Here is a 20,000-nt window from a genome sequence, read left to right as displayed (position 1 = left end):
CTCCCCCCCTTCTACCCCAACGCTGCCGTCACGCGGCGGCTCCTCCTCTACCCCAACGCTGCCTCACGCGGCGGCGCCTCCTCTACCCCAACGCTGCCTCACGCGGCGGCGGCGCCTCCTCTACCCAACGCTGCCTCACGCGGCGGCGCCTCCTCTAACCCCAACGCTGCCTCACGCGGCGGCGGCGCCTCCTCTACCCCAACGCTGCCTCACGCGGCGGCGCCTCATCTACCCCAACGCTGCCTCACGCGGCGGCGCCTCCTCTACCCCAACGCTGCCTCACGCGGCGGCGCCTCCTCTACCCCAACGCTGCCTCACGCGGCGGCGCCTCCTCTACCCCAACGCTGCCTCACGCGGCGGCGCCTCCTCTACCCCAACGCTGCCTCACGCTCCACTTCCTCTACCCCAACGCTGCCACGCAGTGCGCCACCCCTACCCGAACGCTGCTTCGCTCTGCGCCTCCCCTACCCGAACGCTGCCTCACGCCGCGCCTCCCCTACCCCAACGCTGCCTCACGCTGTGCCTCCCCTACCATAAGGCAGCGCCTCCTCTACCCTAACGCTGCTTCACACTGTGCCTCTTGTAGCCCAACGCTGCACCTCCTCTACCCAAATGCTGCCACGCGCTGCGCCTCCCCTACCGAACGCTGCGCCTCCTCTACCCAAGCGCTGCTTCACGCGACGCCTCCTCTACCCAAGCGCTGCTTCACGTGGCGCCTCCTCTACCCAAGCGCTGCTTCACGCTGCAACTCCTCTACCCGAATGCTGCTACATGCTGCTTGACTGGATATAAACATACCGCACACACAGAGCACTGCATGGTGAAGCTGCTACCTCCTGCTTACATGTCCAGTGGAGTTAAAGATCCGGTCCCAACACTCTGCATCACTGTCTGATCACTGGGATCTGATCGGCATGCAATCAGGACGCGGCCTAACGTGGTGTGCAGGTACAGGTAACTACTGAAAAGCTCACAAACACCTGAAACTCACAGCTTAAGCACAGCTAGATTCGCCTCCAGGTCGTATGCGTTCTCCCTCGCCTGCGTTTCCACATATCGCTCCAGCGTGGCCAGATTCTCGGGATTATACCTGCAAGTACAGCAAACAATGCAGTATTTAGTACAGCAAACAACTCGGTATTTAGTACAGTTCCAGGTATATCAGTAACACTCTGTTGTAGTTTACTCACTTTTACTTCTACTCAAATATTTTAGTGAGTATTTCATTTTATTAACATTAATTTCCTTATTCGAATTGTCCGTTCCACCTTAAACGGAGCAGCTGGTAGACTCTGCCGCCTCAGGTGCCAGACTGTACCTTCAGCACCATTTAAGGTGGAACGGAACATTGAAAGAAGGCCGGTAGATGATGGATGTTCTAAGACGTTCCACTGCGGTTGTGTAGAGTAACATCTTAGTCCATCAGCTCAGGCGACAGCTGTGAGCTGTGACGCGCCGCCATAACCCGTTATAAACGCTGCGAACAGCAGACGCGCTTAAAACCCGCACCGCAGACCTGCTGCTTCACCAAAGCCCCTCCGAGGCGCTCAGGCTCAGGTCAGCGCCCGCTGGCGGTCAATGCGGCGGTTTAATGGCTGATTTGTGATTAATGGTTAATAACTGTGTTTGTTTGATGTTTATCTGCTCACCTGTCGATTCCTCGCAGCAGTTTCCCCACATTCGCTCTCATCTGCTCAAACGCCATCGCGACTACAGCTCCGCGGCTTTTCTGTCGCTTTTATTCGCGATTTAAAATTTTAATCGAACAAATTTTAAAGTTTTATTTTCTTCTTCAGTCGCACGCGGCAGCTGCAGCGGTCCAGCCACCGGAAAAGGAACGACACAGGGAGGAAGCTTCCGGTTTGGCGATCAACCTAATTAGATATTTAAAAAATAGTAATAATTTGAAATGACAGATTCATATGATTGATTAGTAATTATCAATGATATTAATGTCGTTTAAACTGTCAGTGAAATGACTGAGCGCGGAGTTTAATAAATGAACCGCGGGAGACTTTTGTTCTATATGCGGACCGGAAGCAGTTTAGCGAACGGCGCGAATAAAGGCTTCGAATAAATATTTAAAAAATAAAATAAACAGAATTAAATGTAAATCTCTACATCAAACACGCAAAGATGATAAAATAGATTTAAAATCTAATAAAATATAATCATATAAACACTCAAACTGCACACACGTCACAATCCCGAGCTTTTAATTCCAAAAATTCAAGTTAATTAATCAGATTAAAATATTTGAGGGAAACAAAAACAATCCAGGTATATTTTGAATAAGTTCAGTTTTATAGGCACAATAATAATAATAATAATAATAATAATAAGCACTAATATTTTTATTTTTAGTGAACGACATGTCAGACTGAGGGACCTTTGTTAACTTTTCTCCTTTCTTGGCTTCATCAGGATCTTCATCAGGTCTAAACTCGCTTTAGCCAGCCTGTTTAAGGAGATCCCGCTCCTGGAATCCGCTCCTCGGACTGAACCAGGAAAATGATCCTAAACAGCGCCGGACCTTCCATTAGGCGATATTGGCAAATGCGAGGGGCGCCGTCTGTCCAGGGGGGCGCGCGCGCGCATGTTTTTTTTTGTTTTTTTTTACAAATGAACAATTAATAAATATGAAAACAAGCAAAGTCCACAATCTTAACTTCATTGTTTAATAATTAATCAAATTAATAATTATTATAATAACAACACACAACACATGTAACCCCCCCCGCCCCTTACACTAAATAAGCAGGTCTTAATCCGCGGTGATCAGAGACCCTAATAAGCGGAAAGTTCTCTGCACTATTTTATGTCAAATGGTTTAAAATATTTTTGTGCAACAGCTTTATATTTATTTATTATGTTTATAATTCATTTACTCTTCATTTGTTTCTTTAATACTGATTTTACTGTTTTTGTTCTAAAATAAAAAGAACTCAAAAGCCTTGCCGAGTGTGTGTGAGTGTATAAACCCGATGATTGATGACGCAGGGGCACCACATCGGCCGGGCCGGCTCTGATCCCAAATGCTTTAATAATGATGTACTCCAAGCTGAACGGGGCACTTCCAAAACACCACAAGCTCTTTAAAGAAGGACCTTCTGGGAGCCAATGGGAATTTTCTGGCCATGAAAGTTTGTTTTTCTAAACCATCAGATCAGTGAACACAGACAGCGTTCCAGACCACGTCGGTGTGAAGATGTGGGAAAACACTGAAGAGCCGAGTTCAGGAAAAACACGTTTATTTTTCCATTTCGTAAATTCCGAAAAACACAAAGATATGCTTTTTAAAAAAAATGTAGAAAAACCTGAGCAGTCACCTACAAATGACACCCGGATTCATGAAAATGGGATAAAAATAAAAGGAAACCGGCTCAAACACCCAACACACGTATTTATAGCCTGCAGTCAAAGATAAAGACGATTCGCCGATGTGTGAGGAAAACTTTATCTTCCTGAATTGGAAAGTTGGGAAACAGTCTACGGTGAAACACTCCGACAAACATGAACACAGATAATGTTCTATCACTCCAGTAAAGATAAAAATAATAATAATAATAATATAAAAGCACTCAAATAACAGAAGACACACACGTTTACAGAGGAAGAGCGCGCGGCACGAGAATCTACACCAATCGCAGTGCGCTGGGAGCGTCCGGACCAATCAGAGCTCCAGACGAGTTTCTTTTAAATCAGGATTCATAAATCCAACAAAAGCGGGTTCTGTTGGTCAGATTTATGCCGTACGTCCGAATTGGTTCCGTATCGCGACGTCAGAGCGTTGGTCGCAGCGTGCAGCCCTGATCTGGACGTGGGATTACGGACAGGGCTCCGATTCCAATCACAGACGAATTAGCCTCGAATTAAAACATTCCCAACTCCAGATTCCCTTCTACAACTCGGCTACTGCGGAAACCCCTCTAGATCTACACCAGCCCACGTTATGTGCGTAAATAAATCCACCCTCACGTCTGCGCACGTCTGCTCGCCGTGGGGCTCAAAGCAAAGAGAACACAAACACACACACACACACACACACACAGGACGGCGTCGTCATGACGATCCACACTGAGAGAAGGAAAGACGAGAGTAGAGAAGAGAGAGAGATTTTGGGGTCGGGCGGTTTAGGCGCGCTCTCCGCGGATCCGGCGGGCCAGCTGGATGTCTTTGGGCATGATGGTGACGCGCTTGGCGTGGATGGCGCACAGGTTAGTGTCCTCGAACAGACCCACCAGGTACGCCTCGCTGGCCTCCTGCGGACACAGACACCACGGAAAATCAGAGGAGCCACAGTATCGGAACATTCCGCGTTACGGCGCTCGCTCATCAACACACTCGGCTGTCCAAGCCTTTTACTGCTGTTATCATAAACTGTCTGTCTCTGTCTGTCTGTCTGTCTGCGTGTCTCTGTCTGTCACTCTGTCTGTCTGTCTATCCAACACATTTCATTCAGGATCTTTATTTTAGCTTCCCATACACGACTGTTAGATGAATGAATCCCACAGGTTTATGGAATAATAATAATAATTATTACTGTCATTACTGAATTATTCTGGAGTGAATATCCAGTTTGGGGTAATAAATATATCATCATATGACATTATATAACCTTATATTTACCACAATACTTTGTTTTTCAGAGGTTTTGGGAACAAACTGGACGAACCGCCATCAGCAAAACACAGAAAACCTGTTTAAAGGCCGAGAAAGCCGCTGCTCTTCATTCACTCATCAGAACCAGACTGACCTGCAGGGCTCCGATGGCGGCGCTCTGGAATCTCAGGTCCGTTTTGAAGTCCTGGGCGATTTCTCTGACCAGGCGCTGGAACGGCAGCTTTCGGATCAGCAGCTCCGTGGACTTCTGATACCGACGGATCTCACGCAGAGCCACGGTACCCGGCCTGCGGAACACGGCGGCTTTAATATCGATCTGAACGGCACTGCCGGCTTTTCTTACAGTGATAATGCATTTCACTAAGCTCTGCTTCACCTGTAGCGATGGGGCTTCTTCACCCCTCCAGTAGAGGGAGCACTCTTGCGGGCAGCTTTGGTGGCCAGCTGCTTTCGGGGGGCTTTTCCTCCGGTGGACTTGCGGGCAGTCTGTTTAGTACGAGCCATATCTGCTCAAAGTCACCTGAAACGGACAAACCGGGATTAAAGCGTCTTCTGAAGATGATCTGCAAAGCTCTGTAAAACACACCGACTGCTCTGAACACACGACGCGAGAGCAACTGGATCACCAAGAAACCAACAGCCAGCTATTAAAAACACAAGTATGAAGAATTTCATGGATCTAAAATAATAAAAGTCACCAGCTGCATGAATGAAAACGCAGTGTACTGCACACTCCACAGAACAGTCAAGGGTTCTTTAGTGAAGACAAGGGTTCTATGCAGAACTGTGAACACGCCAACAACCACCTGCCTGCGTAAATGGTCCTCTGCATGGTGAGTTTGTTCTTCAGACGGATGGAGAACGTGTTCTGTATGGTTCTACATACATCCTTTCTGAAAACAGCACCAAAACGTTTCTGCTATTATATATATATTCCGTGTAGAACCACGTTCTCCATCAATCCGAAGGATGCTATACAGAACCTGTCTTTACTTCAGAACCCGTGCAGAACCCTGTCTTGTTTAGACTGTGAATGTTCTCCCTCTGTAACTGTTTGCTGTGTATTTTAGTACTTTAGTATTTTTACACCAAAATACATTTCTTGTACCGGGCCAATTAAAAATATTCTCTAAAATCTTAAATTTCATTAACGTAAAAAAAACCCAACAAAGTAATTAATACATTATTAATAAGTCGATTTTTTTGTTTGTGTGGCTTTTTTTGTTTCTGCGCTGTTGCCAAGTTTCGTTGGGGCCGTTTCGCAACTGCAGCGGCCTCCAGCCAATCAGCGACAGTCCTACAACAACCTAGCCAATCGCAGCTAAGCGGAGGAGGGACTTGAGGATCTGTGCCTTTAGTCAAAAGCTCTCATTGGCCAATCCTGCCCCACGCCCCGCCTCTTTAAAGAGTGACATAATGGCTGCTGTGGAGACTGCGGGAAGAGAGAAAATAGCAGTTTGAAGAAGAAGCGAATAAAACGGCGATTTAGCCCGAAACGCGCGCTCATATTCAGCTTCACGAAGCGAGAGTGTTATTATGCACTTTAGGCGAATTCCCCGAGTCCAGTTTGGGCTCGAATGAGTGACTAAACCGGCTGTTATTCGAAGCGACAGGAGGTTAAACACATCCCGGGAGTCGAAAGCTAACTGTTAGCTGCTGTTTCGGCGCGCGCGGTCTTCGCTGCCTCGCGTTTTCTGCTTTAGTTTTGAGCTCGTTTTAAGCGAAATTATCACTCTTATACATCAAAAAGAGGTTTTTTAGTACAGTAGTTTTCTTATAAATGCTCTTTTGTGAAACAAAGTCGACTATTTTCAAACTTACCTGGTGTTTTTATTCAGAAAGTGTAGAGACGTTAAAACCGCCTGAATCTTGATTTTGGGTGTTTGGCGATATTTTTCACTTCGCACCCGTTTTCAAGCACGTCCCGCCCTGCTCCGCTGGCATTGGACAGCGCTTCTTACTCATCTATTGGGCAACGTGTTACCCGTTATCCACTCACAGTACAGCATGCGGAAACGGTTAGCCAATCACAGCGTGGCGGAGGCGGGGCTTTCCGGAATACGGGTGGGAAAAGGAAAACAGAGCTGGTTCGTTGTAGAACAACAGTGGAGGTGAAATGGCTGCTTTCGGCCATTTTGTGTGGCTCGAGCGCCGAGACCCGGGGATTTCAGCGGATTAACGCGGCGCCCCGCTCGGCCTCCCCGCTCAGTGCCCACCCGCTCGGTGCCCACCCGCTCGGTGCCTCCCCGCTCGGTGCCCACCCGCTCGGCCTCCCCGCTCAGTGCCACCCGCTCGGTGCCTCCCCGCTCGGCCTCCCCGCTCGGTGCCCACTCGCAGAACCGCAGCTCCTCTGCCCGCGCTGCGCGGGGGGCTGCAAGCTTCTGTTGGGGTAAAACATGACGTTTGTAAAAGTGAAGAGCTTTAATGTGGATTGTGGTTAAAACCCAGAATAATCCGATAATCAGACTCGGTGTCCGAAAACACCTGAACCCAGAACGCCCGGGTCACCGGGTCACTGCGTGCCGTCAATGATTAATAGGCGCCCGCTGCAGTGGAGCGGCTCTCAGAGCGGCTGGCCGAGGGTCCGAGTTTCAGTGAATAAACTGCGGGCTTTGTGTCAGAAACCCAGAAAAAAGACAAAGAAGAACAAACAGCTTCGCTCCTTTACTCTTTATTACTGGCAGGGCTGTGACGGCCGAGTACAGTAACCAGCACCATACCGAGAAGACAACTCAGAACACAGTCAGAACTCAGAACTCAGAACACACTCAGAACACAGTCAGAACTCAGAACACAGTCAGAACTCAGAACACAGTCAGAACACACTCAGAACACAGTCAGAACTCAGAACACACTCAGAACACAGTCAGAACTCAGAACACACTCAGGACACAATCAGAACTCAGAACACACTCAGAACTCAGAACACAGTCAGAACCCATTTAGAACACACCTTCCGTAATACAACTCATGAAAAGCTATCATTTCAATGAGGTTCTGAAATCTCTCACGCTGCCTGCTTCAGTCCACTACTGCTCCCCATAACCGATCACACTGATTGATCAGTCTACTCAGGAACTTCAGCTCATGAAGAAGCTGTTAATGGAGCTGGTCTTTAGAGTCTGAATCCCAGCGTGCAGAGATTAGTGTAGTTAATAAGGAAGAGATGCTGTTTCTATAAATATTGTATATTTGGTCATTTAGTGGGTCAGGAATCTGAAGGTTCTCTAACTGTGTAAACAGTAACTGTGCTCTGAATTCTGCCTTTACAAAATGGGACTCAACTGAATGCGGATATTTAAATTCTGTATTCCCCGGACTCGTGTTCTGTAACATCCCACTCCCGATTACTGGCACTGATACGACGCGGCCTGTCCGTGACTTCAGTAGAGGTACGGGATGAGCTTGTAGGGAACTCTCCTGCAGTATTCCCTCCAGGCCTCTCCGTGTTTCTTCAGACAGGACTCCTCAATCTCAGCACTCCTGTCACTCAGCACGCTAAAGCACTGCAGAGCGGGCAGGTACGGCAGCAGACTGGAGAAACCTGCACACAACACATTTCACTTCAGCAGGATTCCTCGTTCAGCTGGTCCAGTAGCAGAATTCTGATGGTGAAGATCCAAACTTTGGGCTCATATCATCCAGTTTATGAGAAATCCTGCTTTATGATATATTTTAATGTAGGTCTTTGTAAAATGTAAGTGAAAAGAAAGTGCAGTGATGTGCAGATCATTAAAACCCTATGTTTATTTGAAAATAGTACAAAGACAATTCCAACGTTGAAACAGAAATTTTATTGGTTTTTTTTGTTTTGTTTTGTTTTTAAATATGTGGCCATTTTTAATTTTATGGCAACAGCTTGTTTAAAATAACTTGGGACGGGGGAACAGAAGGCTGGAAAAGATGTGTAATGCTAAAAAAAACACCTGAAGTTTAGCTGGAAACAGGTCAGTAGTGTGATTGAGCATCTCAGAGAGGCGAAGTCAGAAGTAAAGAGGAGGAGGGGTCACCACTCTGTGAAAGACTGCACCATCAAATAGAGCAACAGCTCAAGAAGAACGTTCCTCAACATAAAACAGCAAAGAGCTTCTGCTTTCCATCGTCTACGGTGCAGAACATCATTAAAGACTCAGAGAATCTGGAGAAATCTCTGTCTGTGAGGGACGAGGCTGAACACCAGTATCTGCTGGCCGTGATCTTTGGGCCCTCAGGCAGCACTGCATTAAAAACAGACATGATTCTGTAGTGGAAATCACTGCATGGGCTCAGAAACACTTCTGAAAACCACTGACTGTGAACACAGTTCATCACTGCATCCACAAACGCTGTTAAACTCTAAAACACAAAGAAGAACCCAAATATAAACAGGATCCAGAAACGCTGCCACCTTCTCTGGGCCTGAGCTCATTTAAAATGGACTGAGGGGAAGTGGAAAAGCGTCCGGCGGTCCGACGAATCAACATCTGAAATTCTTTAGGAAATCATGGACACTGTGTCCTCCGGGCTGAAGACCACTCAGCTTGTTATCAGTGCTCAGTTCTAAAGCCAGTATTCATGATGGTTTAGGGGACATTAGTGCTCATGGCCTGGGTGCCCTGCTCATCTGTGAAGGCGCCATTAAAGCTGAATGATATAAACATGTTTTATCAACATCTGCTGCCGTCCAGACGACGTCTTTTTCAGGGAAGGCCTTGATTATTTCAGCAGGACGACGTCAAACCACATTCTGCATGTATTACAGCAGCACTGCTCTGTATTAAGAGTCCGGGCGCTAAACTGACCTGCCTGCAGTCCAGACCGGTCACCACTGAGAACATTTGGCTCATTATGAAATGGAAACTACGACAATTGAGCCCCTGAAACTGACGATCAGCTGAAATCCTGAATCAAACCAGAACAGAAAACATCTCACTGTCAGAGCTGCAGCAGCGTCTCCTCAGTTCCCAAACACTGACCGAGCTGTTAAAGAAGAGCTGATGGACTCAGTGGAAAACAGACCCGTCCCGACTTTTATGGAACGTGTTGTTGGCATCAAATTCACAATGGGCAAATATTTTTCAAAAAACAATAAAATTTCTCAGTTTCAACATTTGATTTGTTGTCTTTGTAGTATTTTAAAATAAATATAGGGTTTAATTTTTTTTTGGAAATGGGGTTGTATTATATAAGCAAACTATATAGAAATAGGTTAAAAACTCTTAGAATTTTCTTATAATTTTATGCAATGGCTTATATTTACAATGCTATCGCTTGCCAAAATATAAAAGCTGCAAATATAATTTAAATTCACATCTTTAGAGACTAAATCATTTTCAGTAAATATTACAGTTTGTAATTTTGTGACTTGAATGCGACAACATTCCTGATTTATAGTGATAAGAGAATGTAGTGAATATCTGATCAGTACCGCAGGGCAGGGACCACGCCACCATCAGCAGAATGTCCCCCAGATAGTTTGGATGCCGAACCCAACCGAACCAGCCAGACACCAGCAGGTTCTGACCAGATGGACTGCGAATGGTCTCCATATCTGATCATTATAAAGCATAACATATCAGCATAATACAAAACATGCGCTGATTCAGTATCACACCATACATTATCACATCAGACGACCCAGAGCTGGGCGATACGGTGATGTTCTGCTGTTATTGTGATTCATTCTGTTATGATGGTTTATGATGTTTAATTAGCAACCAGCTTAACTATAAACCACACAGTAACAAGTGAGCTGATTGGACAGCAGCTCCACATCTGTTTCATCTGTTGACCTTTCCTCCTGTTTCTTATTAGATTTAATAAAAAATATGATCATTGTACCTAAAGCTTTTCAGCTTTTTCACAAAACTCACAATGAAATTTGACACTTATGATGTAGAAAATGGTCAAAAGTGGAACTTGTGATTTTCAGACAACAGAAAAATGTGTTTTGTTGTGTTTAATCAATCAGTCAATCATTTAAATGAACGAATGAATGAATGAATGACTTAAATAAAATGTTTTTTTGGTTTCTCAGTTTTGGTTTTGGGCCAGTGTGTCCTGAGTTTGTGTTTCAGCAGAGAGTTTTTATTGAAAATTACTTTAAGTATCACAAAATTATTTTTTTCACCACCTTCATGTGAAACAGAGCAACATGAAGCATCTGGATTAGCTGTGCGGTGAATTTCAGTGTTTTTAATATAAAATATAATACAATAAGATAATAACGGCTTTGATTTGTATAAATAAGTGTGTCATTTTTGTTTTCTTCCAATATTTCAACCACAAACACGTCCCTAAACATTCTCTACACGCACCCTCCCGCCCTCTGCTGATACGTACGAGCGAACGCTGGATGGTGTGGGCTTCTGCGGAACCGGCTTTTCTGCTCGTTGGCCATGTAATACATCAGAAATCCAACACCTGCACAGGAGAACCGAGAGGAACCTTTAGACACCTCAAAACACACAGCACAGAAACCTGGAGACTTACTGTATTCATCACATCTGTAGCTGAATGATTTTCCTGAGTGTAAAGTAACTGGGAATTAGATTTAGGTTTTTAACATATCTGACAATAGATAATAATAATAAAAATAAATAAATTATTATTATGTATTATTATGATTAATAATAATATAGTCTTATTCATGTAATATTAGAAACTGCACATAAAAAATGTGATGTGATAGCAGAATAATTTAAAGGTGAACCACATTTTCTAAAATTTGCATAATCAATCGCTGTGAATCGCTGTGTTCTAGATAAACAGACTCAGAGCTGCTCACAGTGGTGGTGATGGGAACCAGACGTCCCTCTAAAAGCTCCTACAGAAAGTTCCTACATGAACTGGTTCTGAATTCACTGCCTGATGACTGAGACGCTGTTTTATGAGAGTTTAGAGAACTTCAACTCCATTCATGGTGGAGGGAGACATGCAGGGCGCTGTGCGGCAAAATAGTCCCCAAAGAAAGCTCATTATTCCAGATTTTCCACTGTTTTCCATCATCAACATTCCATATAAGCTCAGAAGACTCGTGTAGGTTCTCTGGTGGTTCTGGATGGTAAATAAAGTGTTTATATCCTGTGTTGTAGTCATGGCGACGCCTGGTTCCCATCACCACCACTGTAAAGACGTCTGAACCATTTCACTCCAAACCCTCGGAACCGCTCTGGTTCTCCTGTATTCTAGAGTGTTAGGATATGGCTGTACTGGGTATAATGGCTTCAGATCAATCCGTCCATAATTCGACTCACTGAAGAGCAGGATGATGGAAATAGCGGACAGGAGGTGGATGTCTTTGGGCCGCTGAAGCAGGAAGTAAACAGGAAGGGTTGAAAAAAAGGGGATCCAGATGTACTCTCCCAAAATCATCAGGAACCCAATGGATTCTTCAGTGAACTCCTTAGTGTCCAACACGGAATCCTGAAGAAACATTAATAGCGTAATAAACAGCTCATAGTAATTAACGCACACGGATTCAGAGAGAATCCACAAACACTGTCCCGTTGGTGTCCCGTTACTGAACGGTGTCCCATTAGTGAATGATGTGCCGTTAGTGAACGGAGTCCCGTTACTGAGCGGTGTCCCGTTAGTGAACGGTGTGCCGTTAGTGAACGGTGTCCCGTTAGTGAACGGTGTGCCGTTAGTGAACGGTGTCCCGTTACTGAACGGTGTCCCGTTACTGAACGGTGTCCCGTTACTGAAAGGAGTCCCGTTACTGAACGGTGTCTCGTTAGTGAACGGTGTCTCGTTAGTGAACGGAGTCCCGTTACTGAACGGTGTCCCGTTACTGAAAGGAGTCCCGTTACTGAACGGTGTCTCGTTAGTGAACGGTGTCTCGTTAGTGAACGGAGTCCCGTTACTGAACGGTGTCCCGTTAGTGAACAGTGTCCTGTTACTGAACGGTGTCCATTTACGTCAGGCTACATGACGTAGCCTTCATGAGCGCACTAATTAACTCAGTCTGTGTTAAAGCTTGGCGTTATTAAGTCCACTGTGCTGTGTGTGGAATAATCTTTAACACTGTTTAGTAACTAATGTTCAGGAGATGAGCTGCTTGGAATAAATCAAAGTTTAAAAAGCAGTGATGCAGTGATTTTACCCAAAACACCTGAAAACACACTTTAACTGTAAGAAAGTCACGGAAAGAACAAATAATTAGCAGGCTAAACAGGCTAAACAGATTAAACGGGCTAAACAGGCTAAACAGGCTAAAGACAGCAGGCTAAACAGACTAAACGGGCTAAACAGGCTAAACAGGCTAAAGACAGCAGGCTAAACAGGCTAAACAGGCTAAAGACAGCAAACTAAACAGGCTAAACAGACTAAACAGGCTAAACGGGCTAAACAGACTAAAGACAGCAGGCTAAACAGATGAAACAGGCTAAACAGGCTAAAGACAGCAGGCTAAACAGACTAAACAGACTAAACAGGCTGAACAGGCTAAACAGGCTAAAGACAGCAGGCTAAATAGGCTAAACAGGCTAAACAGGCTAGACAGGCTAAACAGACTAAAGAGGCTAAACGGGCTAAACAGACTAAAGAGGCTAAACGGGCTAAACAGACTAAAGACAGCAGGCTAAATAGGCTAAACAGACTAAACAGGCTAAACGGGCTAAACAGGCTAAACAGGCTAAAGACAGCAGGCTAAACAGGCTAAACAGACTAAACAGGCTAAACGGGCTAAACAGACTAAACAGGCTAAACAGGCTAAACAGACTAAAGAGGCTAAACAGACTAAAGACAGCAGGCTAAATAGGCTAAACAGGCTAAACAGGCTAAAGACAGCAGGCTAAACAGGCTAAACAGACTAAACAGGCTAAAGGGGCTAAACAGGCTAAACAGGCTAAAGACAACAGGCTAAACAGACTAAACAGGCTAAACAGGCTAAACGGGCTAAACGGGCTAAACAGACTAAACAGACTAAACAGACTAAAGACAGTAGGCTAAACAGGCTAAACAGACTAAACAGGCTAAACAGACTAAACAGGCTAAACAGGCTAAACAGACTAAAGACAGCAGGCTAAACAGGCTAAACAGACTAAACAGCTAAAACAGGCTAAACAGCTAAACAGACTAAACAGGCTAAAGACAGGAGGCTAACGGTCTAAACAGGCGAAAGACAGCAGGCTAAACTGGCTAAATGGGCTAAACGGGCTAAACAGGCTAAACAGGCTAAAGACAGCAGGCTAAACAGACTAAACGGGATAAACAGGCTAAACAGGCTAAAGACAGCAGGCTAAACAGGCTAAACAGGGTAAAGACAGCAAACTAAACAGGCTAAACAGACTAAACAGGCTAAACAGACTAAACAGACTAAAGAAAGCAGGCTAAACAGACTAAAGACAGCAGGCTAAACAGATGAAACAGGATAAACAGACTAAAGACAGCAGGCTAAACAGACTAAATAGACTAAACAGGCTAAACGGGCTAAACAGACTAAATAGGCTAAACAGGCTAAACAGGCTAGACAGGCTAAAGACAGCAGGCTAAACAGGCTAAACAGACTAAACAGGCTAAACAGGCTAAACGGGCTAAACAGACTAAACAGGGTAAACAGACTAAAGACAGCAGGCTAAACAGGCTAAACAGACTAAACAGGCTAAACAGGCTAAACAGACTAAAGACAGCAGGCTAAACAGGCTAAACAGACTAAACAGCTAAAACAGGCTAAACAGGCTAAACAGACTAAACAGGCTGAACAGGCTAAACAGGCTAAAGACAGCATGCTAAATAGGCTAAACAGGCTAAACAGGCTAGACAGGCTAAAGACAGCAGACTAAATAGGCTAAACGGGCTAAACAGACTAAACAGGCTAAACAGGCTAAACAGACTAAACAGGCTAAACAGGCTAAAGACAGCAGGCTAAACAGGCTAAACAGACTAAACAGGCTAAACAGGCTAAACAGCTAAACAGACTAAACAGGCTAAACAGACTAAACAGACTAAACAGATTAAACAGGCTAAACAGGCTAAACAGACTAAAGACAGCAGGCTAAACAGGCTAAACAGCTAAAACAGGCTAAACAGCTAAACAGGCTAGACAGGCTAAAGACAGCAGGCTAAATAGGCTAAACACACTAAACAGGCTAAACAGGCTAAACAGCTAAAACAGGCTAAACAGCTAAACAGACTAAACAGGCTAGACAGGCTAAACAGACTAAAGACAGCAGGCTAAACAGGCTAAACAGACTAAACAGCTAAAACAGGCTAAACAGGCTAAACAGACTAAACAGGCTGAACAGGCTAAACAGGCTAAAGACAGCATGCTAAATAGGCTAAACAGACTAAACAGGCTAAACGGGCTAAACAGACTAAACAGGCTAAACAGGCTAAACAGACTAAACAGACTAAAGACAGCAGGCTAAATAGGCTAAACAGACTAAACAGCTAAAACAGGCTAAACAGGCTAAACAGACTAAACAGGCTAAACAGGCTAAAGACAGCAGCCTGAACAGGCTAAAAGACAGGAGGCTAACGGTCTAAACAGGCGAAAGACAGCAGGCTAAACAGGCTAAATGGGCTAAACATGCTAAAGATAGCAGGCTTTATAGGCTAAACAGAGCTAATCAGGCTAAACAGACAGAACAGGCTAAACAGACTGAACAGGCTAAACAGACTAAAGACAGCAGGCTAGACAGGCTAAACAGGCTAAAGACAGCAGCCTGAACAGGCTAAATAGGCTAAAGACAGCAGGCTAAACAGGCTAAACAGGCTAGACAGGCTAGACAGGCTAAAGACAGCAGGCTAAATAGGCTAAACAGACTAAACAGGCTAAACGGGCTAAACAGGCTAAACAGACTAAACAGACTACAGAGGCTAAACGGGCTAAACAGACTAAAGACAGCAGGCTAAATAGGCTAAACAGACTAAACAGGCTAAACGGGCTAAACAGGCTAAACAGACTAAAGACAGCAGGCTAAACAGACTAAATAGACTAAACAGGCTAAACGGGCTAAACAGACTAAACAGGCTAAACAGGCTAAACAGGCTAGACAGGCTAAAGACAGCAGGCTAAATAGGCTAAACAGACTAAAAAGGCTAAACGGGCTAAACAGGCTAAACAGGCTAAAGACAGCAGGCTAAACAGGCTAAACAGACTAAACAGGCTAAACAGGCTAAACGGGCTAAACAGACTAAACAGGCTAAACAGACTAAAGACAGCAGGCTAAACAGGCTAAACAGACTAAACAGGCTAAACAGACTAAAGACAGCAGGCTAAACAGGCTAAACAGACTAAACAGGCTAAACAGGCTAAACAGACTAAAGACAGCAGGCTAAACAGGCTAAACAGACTAAACAGCTAAAACAGGCTAAACAGACTAAACAGGCTGAACAGGCTAAACAGGCTAAAGACAGCATGCTAAATAGGCTAAACAGGCTAAACAGGCTAGACAGGCTAAAGACAGCAGACTAAATAGGCTAAATAGACTAAACAGGCTAAACGGGCTAAACAGACTAAACAGGCTAAACAGGCTAGACAGGCTAAAGACAGCAGGCTAAATAGGCTAAACAGACTAAACAGGCTAAACGGGCTAAACAGGCTAAACAGGCTAAAGACAGCAGGCTAAACAGGCTAAACAGACTAAACAGGCTAAAGACAGCAGGCTAAATAGGCTAAACAGACTAAACAGGCTAAACGGGCTAAACAGGCTAAACAGGCTAAAGACAGCAGGCTAAACAGGCTGAACAGGCTAAACGGGCTAAACGGGCTAAACAGACTAAAGACAGCAGGCTAAACAGGCTAAACAGACTAAACAGGCTAAACAGACTAAACAGCTAAAACAGGCTAAACAGCTAAACAGACTAAACAGGCTAAACAGGCTAAAGACAGCAGCCTGAACAGGCTAAAGACAGGAGGCTAACGGTCTAAACAGGCGAAAGACAGCAGGCTAAACAGGCTAAATGGGCTAAACATGCTAAAGATAGCAGGCTTTATAGGCTAAACAGAGCTAATCAGGCTAAACAGACAGAACAGGCTAAACAGACTGAACAGGCTAAACAGACTAAAGACAGCAGGCTAGACAGGCTAAACAGGCTAAAGACAGCAGCCTGAACAGGCTAAATAGGCTAAAGACAGCAGGCTAAACAGGCTAAACAGACTAAACAGGCTAAACAGACTAAACAGGCTAAACAGGCTAAACAGACTAAAGACAGCAGGTTAAACAGGCTAAACAGCTAAAACAGGCTAAACAGCTAAACAGGCTAGACAGGCTAGACAGGCTAAAGACAGCAGGCTAAATAGGCTAAACAGACTAAACAGGCTAAACAGGCTAAACAGCTAAAACAGGCTAAACAGCTAAACAGACTAAACAGGCTAGACAGGCTAAACAGGCTAAAGACAGCAGGCTATATAGGCTAAACAGACTAAACAGGCTAACCAGGCTAAACGGGCTAAACAGGCTAAACAGACTAAAGACAGCAGGCTAAACAGACTAAACAGGCTAAACGGGCTAAACAGACTAAAGACAGCAGGCTAAACAGGCTAAACAGCTAAACAGGCTAAAGACAGCAGGCTAAATAGGCTAAACAGACTATACAGGCTAAACAGGCTAAACAGCTAAACAGACTAAACAAGCTAGACAGGCTAAACAGGCTAAAGACAGCAGGCTAAATAGGCTAAACAGACTAAACAGGCTAACCAGGCTAAACAGACTAAAAACAGCAGGCTAAACAGGCTAAACAGACTAAACAGCTAAAACAGGCTAAACAGGCTAAACAGACTAAACAGGCTAAACAGGCTAAAGACAGCAGCCTGAACAGGCTAAAAGACAGGAGGCTAACGGTCTAAACAGGCGAAAGACAGCAGGCTAAACAGGCTAAATGGGCTAAACATGCTAAAGATAGCAGGCTTTATAGGCTAAACAGAGCTAATCAGGCTAAACAGACAGAACAAGCTAAACAGACTGAACAGGCTAAACAGACTAAAGACAGCAGGCTAGACAGGCTAAACAGGCTAAAGACAGCAGCCTGAACAGGCTAAATAGGCTAAAGACAGCAGGCTAAACAGGCTTTGGGGGCAGTCGTGGGCTGGAGGTTAGGGAACTGGCCCTGTGACCGGAAGGTTGCCGGTTCAATTCCCAGCGCCGACAGTATGTGTGTGGTGTTTCACTTGCATGGATGGGTTAAATGCGGAGATGGAATTTCCCTGGTTGTGGGATCAAAACAGTATCACTTAAAGACAGCAGGCTAAACAGGCTAAAGACAGCAGGCTAAACAGGCTAAAGATAGCAGGCTAAAGATAGCAGGCTTTATAGGCTAAACAGAGCTGAACAGGTGGTTGGGATAGTGTAGTGGTTAACACCTCTGCCTTCTACACTGTAGACTGAGGTTCAATCCCCGGGCTAAATGGGCTAAAAAAGCTAAACAGGCTAAATGGGCTAAACGGGCTAAAGATAGCAGGCTTTATAGGCTAAACAGAGCTAATCAGGCTAAACAGGCTAAATGGGCTAAACAGGCTAAAGACAGCAGGCTAAACAGGCTAAATGGGCTAAACAGGCTAAAGACAGCAGGCTAAACAGGCTAAATGGGCTAAACAGGCTAAAGACAGCAGGCTAAACAGGCTAAAGACAGCAGGATAAACAGGCTAAATGGGCTAAACAGGCTAAAGACAGCAGGCTAAACAGGCTAAATGGGCTAAACAGGCTAAAGACAGCAGGCTAAACAGGCTAAATGGGCTAAACAGGCTAAATGGGCTAAACAGGCTAATCAGGCTGAAGCAGCGCCTCACAGATGGTTGTAGATGTTTGCAGAAGCAGTGATGGACCTGGTTGATCTACATGAACTTTCAGTGATAGACACTGTAGATTTTACTCCTCCAGACCAAAGAAGCACATTAAACATCTGACAGAACTTTACGTTATAGACACTAATCAATCAGAGTCTTTCTGATCAGCTTATCGGTTTATGATCAGAGATCAGAACCTCGTCGATCAGGAAGTCAACGATGTAGATCAACTGGAAGGTAATGGTGAGCAGCAGAGGCGCCGAGAGAGACTCAGACTCCACTGCAGTCAGGAGATAACACACATCCATCAGCCCCTACAGAACACAGAACATAGAACACACATCCATCAGCCCTTACAGAACACAGAACATAGAACACACATCCATCAGCCCCTACAGAACATAGAACATAGAACACACATCCATCAGCCCCTACAGAACACAGAACACACATCCATCAACCCCTACAGAACACAGAACATAGAACACACATCCATCAGCCCTTACAGAACACAGAACATAGAACACACATCCATCAGCCCCTACAGAACATAGAACATAGAACACACATCCATCAGCCCCTACAGAACACAGAACACACACCCATCAGCCCCTACAGAACACAGAACATAGAACACACATCCATCAACCCCTACAGAACACAGAACATAGAACACACATCCATCAGCCCTTACAGAACACAGAACACACACCCATCAACCCCTACAGAACATAGAACATAGAACACACATCCATCAGCCCCTACAGAACATAGAACACACCTCCATCAGCCCCTACAGAACATAGAACATAGAACACACATCCATCAGCCCTTACAGAACATAGAACACACATCCATCAACCCCTACAGAACACAGAACATAGAACACACATCCATCAGCCCTTACAGAACACAGAACACACACCCATCAACCCCTACAGAACACAGAACATAGAACACACATCCATCAGCCCTTACAGAACACAGAACACACACCCATCAACCCCTACAGAACATAGAACATAGAACACACATCCATCAGCCCCTACAGAACATAGAACACACCTCCATCAGCCCCTACAGAACATAGAACATAGAACACACATCCATCAGCCCCTACAGAACACAGAACACACACCCATCAACCCCTACAGAACATAGAACATAGAACACACATCCATCAGCCCTTACAGAACATAGAACACACATCCATCAACCCCTACAGAACACAGAACATAGAACACACATCCATCAGCCCCTACAGAACACAGAACATAGAACACACATCCATCAGCCCTTACAGAACACAGAACACACACCCATCAACCCCTACAGAACATAGAACATAGAACACACATCCATCAGCCCCTACAGAACATAGAACACACCTCCATCAGCCCCTACAGAACATAGAACACACATCCATTAACCCCTACAGAACACAGAACATAGAACACACATCCATCAGCCCTTACAGAACACACACCCATCAACCCCTACAGAACACAGAACATAGAACACACATCCATCAGCCCTTACAGAACACAGAACACACACCCATCAACCCCTACAGAACATAGAACATAGAACACACATCCATCAGCCCCTACAGAACATAGAACACACCTCCATCAGCCCCTACAGAACATAGAACATAGAACACACATCC

General features: G+C 45.0%; 3 protein-coding genes across 5 annotated transcripts in view; all 3 read right to left on the bottom strand.

The window, feature by feature from the left end:
- The window catches only part of eif3k (eukaryotic translation initiation factor 3, subunit K), a 12,257-nt gene extending 10,415 nt beyond the window's left edge, over nucleotides 1-1,842 (bottom strand). For both annotated transcript variants that reach the window (XM_037547677.1, XM_037547678.1), the window contains exons 1-2: nucleotides 1,650-1,842; nucleotides 992-1,090 (exon numbers count right to left, since the gene is read on the bottom strand). In XM_037547677.1, the coding sequence (XP_037403574.1) occupies nucleotides 992-1,090; nucleotides 1,650-1,705 (155 nt within the window). In that variant the 5' untranslated portion in view covers nucleotides 1,706-1,842. The remainder of the gene's footprint in view (nucleotides 1-991; nucleotides 1,091-1,649) is intronic.
- A 1,392-nt stretch (nucleotides 1,843-3,234) lies between these two features.
- si:ch1073-429i10.3 (uncharacterized protein LOC100331798 homolog) lies at nucleotides 3,235-6,595 on the bottom strand. The gene is made up of 4 exons (XM_017686655.2): nucleotides 6,445-6,595; nucleotides 5,000-5,143; nucleotides 4,757-4,910; nucleotides 3,235-4,262 (listed from the first exon to the last, which is right to left on the bottom strand). The coding sequence occupies exons 2-4, from the start codon at nucleotides 5,125-5,127 to the stop codon at nucleotides 4,134-4,136; spliced, it is 411 nt and encodes a 136-aa protein (XP_017542144.1). The 5' UTR covers nucleotides 5,128-5,143; nucleotides 6,445-6,595; the 3' UTR covers nucleotides 3,235-4,133.
- Nucleotides 6,596-7,278: 683 nt separating this feature from the next.
- The window catches only part of si:ch1073-429i10.1 (delta(14)-sterol reductase TM7SF2), a 26,791-nt gene continuing 14,069 nt past the window's right edge, over nucleotides 7,279-20,000 (bottom strand). For both annotated transcript variants that reach the window (XM_037531194.1, XM_037531193.1), the window contains exons 9-13: nucleotides 18,529-18,645; nucleotides 11,859-12,027; nucleotides 10,945-11,025; nucleotides 10,031-10,153; nucleotides 7,279-8,167 (exon numbers count right to left, since the gene is read on the bottom strand). In XM_037531194.1, the coding sequence (XP_037387091.1) occupies nucleotides 8,007-8,167; nucleotides 10,031-10,153; nucleotides 10,945-11,025; nucleotides 11,859-12,027; nucleotides 18,529-18,645 (651 nt within the window). In that variant the 3' untranslated portion in view covers nucleotides 7,279-8,006. The remainder of the gene's footprint in view (nucleotides 8,168-10,030; nucleotides 10,154-10,944; nucleotides 11,026-11,858; nucleotides 12,028-18,528; nucleotides 18,646-20,000) is intronic.

This window comes from Pygocentrus nattereri, chromosome 19 (assembly GCF_015220715.1).
Source record: "Pygocentrus nattereri isolate fPygNat1 chromosome 19, fPygNat1.pri, whole genome shotgun sequence".
NCBI classification, from domain to species: domain Eukaryota; kingdom Metazoa; phylum Chordata; class Actinopteri; order Characiformes; family Serrasalmidae; genus Pygocentrus; species Pygocentrus nattereri.
This window is presented reverse-complemented; position numbering and strand designations above follow the sequence as displayed.

Excerpts from the sequence above, each read along its gene's own strand:
- si:ch1073-429i10.3 (XM_017686655.2), bottom strand. The coding sequence starts at position 5,127 with ATGGCTCGTACTAAACAGACTGCCCGCAAGTCCACCGGAGGAAAAGCC. Across the intron at positions 4,911-4,999 it reads AAGAAGCCCCATCGCTACAG|GCCGGGTACCGTGGCTCTGC; the intron begins GTGAAGCAGAGC and ends CGTGTTCCGCAG. Across the intron at positions 4,263-4,756 it reads CCGCCATCGGAGCCCTGCAG|GAGGCCAGCGAGGCGTACCT; the intron begins GTCAGTCTGGTT and ends CTGTGTCCGCAG.